Here is a 4,949-nt window from a genome sequence, read left to right as displayed (position 1 = left end):
GAGTAGACGTATATATATATATATATATATATATATATATATTTGGTAGTTACATGAGTTTGGTTTGCTTAATGAAGCTTGGCTTGAGCATCCTTTGTCCTTCCATGGAATCGCGTCAAGCCCGGGCTGTTTCGCGCGAGAAGGGAAAACAACAGAATAATGATACGCCCAAGCACATAGTTATGCTGAGGGCTGAGAAATTGAGCAGAGAGGACTCTGGAGCAATGACCCGTGCGCGGGCGCGGGCGAAGCTACTCAATTTATTTTGGCCAGCTCCTGCGTTTTTGCAAGGAGTGTTTATCATTTCCACGGTAATGTTCCTGTTTGGGACTAGCTCCAGGTGGCCGAGGTGGCTACCTTTTTTTTGGCCGCGGGTGATCCCAGATCACGTAGCCAACGCGCCAAAAAGTACTTAACCTCCGCGCCCCCCGCCAACGTGCCGCCTATTGCCATTTATCATCTTTGCAACTCATTCAACAGCACCCTGCTTACGTCGCCCTGCCCGACCAACTTACTCTCATCTCTCTCACTTGAAAACCCTTTCATCCAAACCAAACAAAATGACCGGTGGTGGCAAGTCTGGTGGCAAGGCCTCTGGCTCCAAGAACGCCCAGTCGTACGTTTTTGCCCATTGTGAAGCGCAGCCATCTAGCACCACTAACTCGCTTATATTAGTCGTTCTTCCAAGGCTGGTCTGGCATTCCCCGTCGGCCGTGTTCACCGTCTTCTTCGCAAGGGCAACTATGCCCAGCGTGTCGGTGCCGGCGCCCCCGTCTACCTTGCCGCCGTTCTCGAGTACCTCGCTGCTGAAATTCTCGAACTTGCCGGTAACGCTGCCCGCGATAACAAGAAGACCCGTATCATTCCCCGTCATCTCCAGCTCGCCATCCGCAACGATGAGGAGTTGAACAAGCTGCTGGGACACGTCACCATTGCCCAGGGCGGTGTTCTGCCCAACATTCACCAAAGTAAGCCGTCCACTCAGTGCCCACTTCAAGCGCAACGGATGCTAACGCATTCCAGACCTTCTGCCTCAGAAGACTGGCAAGGGCAAGAGCGGCAAGAATGCCAGCCAGGAACTGTAAATGTGTCGATTTCTTTTGCTTTCTTGCGATGGTTCGTTTGGGTTGCAATGACATGGGGTCACGGTCTCGGTTCTCGGTTTTTTTATGCGTTCAGGGTTGTACAATAGCCCCCTAAGACTATGGTCATGAATGAGATTACACATCTAACAAAAGATTTTAATGATTTCATTATCTGGTCGGCTCGTGACGATGTGCACACAAATTATTCAGCATTTGTAAGCATCAAAGCTCCGAGGTGACCCCGTGTCAGTATTCTGCTCTTCGACTACGCAGCTTTATACACATGTCTAACAGTATTCTACCTGGAAGTTTGAGCATTCGCAGGCCAAAATGTTCAGGCCCTTATTTTCTTCGACCAAGTTTCCATGGCCCCGAATCAGAAGGGCATCGACATCAATGTCCATTTGCAGGGTGTGGCGGCGCTAGAGTGAGCTCGTTAGTGAACTGTAGAGCCACGTCGTCTCCATGAATGTAGACTTACGATCCAAGACCGGGGACGGCATATTTCTTTCGTATTTTGATCCTGCAGAACCGTTAGCCTTTGGTCCTGAGTCGTCCCTGGGAGCCAGCTGCGGAGTGTGCATACCTCCGGGGGCGGTCGGCGGGACATATGGGTCGGGATGTTTCCATCCGTTTAGTAGTTTTTCGGTTTCAGAGAGTAGGGCCTATAAGCTATCAGTCTATAGCTACAGGTTCCATTGATGAACGTGGCGGACTCTTTGTTGTCTAGGGTCGGTGACATGGCGATTCGCTTCAAATAACGATCGGATGTACAGGGCTTGACCTCGCCAGAGTTGGCGCTGGACAGCCCAGTCTAGGGCAAGTCGCAACGATCTGCGGTACAAAGACCTGTTAAAGAGAAGCGCATTTGTCAGAATTAGATACATTTCGCCGTGGATGCTTTGAGTCGAGTACGAACAGTGCGGCCTGTCGTGTAGACATTATCCTTTGCTTTTGAGACTGCACCTTGAGAGACTGCTTGAAGGCGGTCGCGCGTCTTGTCGAAAAGGTACAATTGGGCCGATTTGGCACCGATTGACTGCTCCTGATATGCTTTGTCGTGGATTGAAGCTGTCGGGCTGCAAGCTGTTGATGATTATGAGGGTGGAGGATTAAATGGTAGCACAAGGCTACAGAGCTTGTAGGTGGCCGCCTTATGGCCTGGCGTCTTTTCTGTCAGCTCCTGCGCCACGTGCGCGCACCTGCATTACAGTCACATAAGTACCGTGGCGTGGCCGAGAGAGATAAGAGCTGATAAGGCGACTACTGTACGGAAGCCCAGGTTGAATGCGCAAAGGTGCATAAGACTATGCAAATGTATATAATGTTAATGCTTGTAGAAGAGCCCTAGGCAGAAATCTAGAGTTGAGTTTTATACGCTGGCAGTGCTGTTTCTCAGGGCGCACGTATGAGGTTCCAGACTGGCCAGTTGGATGGGACATCACGTGACAACATTTTCCTCTCAAGAGCTAGGAGGCCCATACCTCCTTTGCGTCACACCAAAGCTAAGGCACATAGCTATTTATCCCACTCACCAGCTCTGTCAGAAACGGGCTTCATCTTGCAACCATGCTGTCGCGTCGATTGACAACCCTGGTGCGAATGGCACCTATGTGCCAGGTCCGCCAGCGTCGCAACATGAAGCCAATTGCTGTGATGCTTCCAAGCATCATGCAGACTGTTCGTTCCTATGCTGACAAAATTGTTCAAGTGCCGCAGATGGCAGAGTCCATTTCCGAGGGAACTCTGAAACAGTTTACCAAGAGTATTGGTGACTATGTCGAGCTGGACGAAGAACTCGCGACCATCGAGACTGACAAGGTAACGCGGGTTCCTCCGAATAGGCCGCACTCCTGGCTAACGGACCACCCATAGATCGATGTCGCTGTCAACGCTACGGAGGCCGGTACTATTAAAGAATTCTTTGTGAATGAGGAGGACACTGTCACCGTCGGACAAGACCTTGTCCGCATCGAGTCGGGCGGCTCGCCCGCCCCTCAAAATGAACCTGCGCCCAAAGATGACGACCAGGCGAAGTTGGCAGCTGAATCGAAATCATCACAGCACCAAACACAAACTGAATCGAACCAAGAGACCAAGAAAGGGACAAAATTCCAAGCGGAGAAAACCCCCGCAGCTTCTCCTCAGCGACCTGCGACAGAGAAGGACGCCGCGCCCTCTGCTTCACAGGCTTCGAGTTCTGGGCCTAGCCTTGGTAGCCGGGAGGAACGACGTGTATGTTGCGAGTCTATGCTGGTGGGGGCGTTTATTGACGTACTAATTGTTTCTTAAGGTGAAAATGAACCGCATGCGCTTGCGCATTGCAGAACGCCTCAAGCAATCACAGAACACTGCCGCTTCACTCACGACTTTCAATGAGGTTGACATGTCCAATATCATGGATTTTCGCAAACTATACAAGGATGATGTACTGAAGAAGACCGGCGTGAAGCTCGGCTTCATGAGCGCCTTTGCTCGTGCATCCGTTCTTGCTATGCGCGAACTGCCTGCTGTCAATGCTTCAATTGAGGGCTCGAACGGCGGCGACACGATCGTATATCGTGACTATGTTGACATTAGCGTCGCAGTTGCCACCGAAAAAGGCCTCGTTACACCCGTTGTCCGCAATGTTGAATCCATGGACATGGTCGGTGTGGAGAGCTCTATTGCTGATATGGGTAAAAAGGTTAGTCACTAGCTTGCTATGCCTATGCATTGTGTACAGAAAAACTACTAACCATTGAAAAAAAGGCTCGTGATGGCAAGCTTACGATCGAGGATATGGCCGGCGGAACGTTCACAATCAGCAACGGCGGTGTCTTTGGTTCTCTTATGGGAACCCCCATCATCAATTTGCCCCAGACTGCTGTACTAGGTCTGCACGCCATCAAGGAACGCCCTGTGGCAATCAATGGCAAGATCGAGATTCGACCAATGATGTATCTTGCACTGACGTACGACCATCGCCTTCTTGATGGTCGCGAAGCCGTGCAATTCCTTGTGAAGATCAAGGAGTTCATCGAAGACCCTCGCCGCATGCTCCTGTAAAATCCGCTACTAGGCCACGCTCTCTAGAAGCAATCCGTTATAGATTCCTAGTTACTTGTATAATCATAGTACAAAGCCAGTAACCCTTCGTTTGGCTTGCCGAACTGTTGTTGGATCCTATAACAGCGCCTGTCCTAGCCATTCTTCCGCTGAACAGTGATGCCTACGATCTGAGAGCAATACCGTACACCTCTCCTAGTTAGATGCATGCACACACATGCCAATTTGTAGAGACCCAGGTACAGGCAGGTACAGTACCTACGCGGGAGAGGGGGTTTTCTAACATACCCTCTAACAGATGTTTATAGAGAAAATATTTTTAAGGTATATTACTATAGATTTAGGCTTTTTAGATAAGATATTAGAAATTTTTTTAATATACTAAAAAATATAATTTCCTTATAATATATCTAAAAAAAATATACTAAATAGGAAAATATATTAGAGGCTATATTAGAAAATACCCCTCTTCTATATAGATCTTTCTAAAAGTCTATTACTACTAAAGATATCTCTAATACTCCTTTATATAGTAGATCTAATTAGTTCTACTCCTAAAATAATAGAATTATATTCTAGTATTAAGTTATATTATATAAAAAAAATAATACTTAAACTTTTAACTAATATAGTTAATAAGTAAGTAAACTAGATAAATAAGTAAGCTATTTTACTAAGTTTTATTATCTTTTATCTTAGTATATATATTATTTAATAATTACTTAATATAATTAATAAGTAAGTAAGCTAAATAAGTAAATAAGTTACTTTACCTAATCTTTTATTCTTTAACTATTAATAATCTAATTATAATAT

General features: G+C 47.1%; 2 protein-coding genes across 2 annotated transcripts; both read left to right on the top strand.

Moving 5' to 3' along the window:
• Positions 1-560: 560 nt before the first annotated feature.
• Positions 561-1,085, top strand: BBA_09944 (histone H2A-like protein; the record flags this gene model as incomplete). The annotated part of the gene is made up of 3 exons (XM_008605041.1): positions 561-616; positions 676-968; positions 1,024-1,085. 3 exons carry the CDS (start codon positions 561-563, stop codon positions 1,083-1,085), a joined length of 411 nt encoding a protein of 136 aa, XP_008603263.1.
• Positions 1,086-2,654: 1,569 nt separating this feature from the next.
• Positions 2,655-4,133, top strand: BBA_09943 (2-oxoacid dehydrogenase acyltransferase; the record flags this gene model as incomplete). Its single annotated transcript, XM_008605040.1, has 4 exons — positions 2,655-2,906; positions 2,961-3,320; positions 3,379-3,771; positions 3,837-4,133. 4 exons carry the CDS (start codon positions 2,655-2,657, stop codon positions 4,131-4,133), a joined length of 1,302 nt encoding a protein of 433 aa, XP_008603262.1.
• Positions 4,134-4,949: the final 816 nt, after the last annotated feature.

This window comes from Beauveria bassiana (assembly GCF_000280675.1).
Source record: "Beauveria bassiana ARSEF 2860 unplaced genomic scaffold BBA_S00076, whole genome shotgun sequence".
NCBI classification, from domain to species: Eukaryota; Fungi; Ascomycota; class Sordariomycetes; order Hypocreales; family Cordycipitaceae; genus Beauveria; species Beauveria bassiana.
Note: the sequence above shows the minus strand (reverse complement) of the source record. Positions and strands in the feature narration are given on the sequence as shown.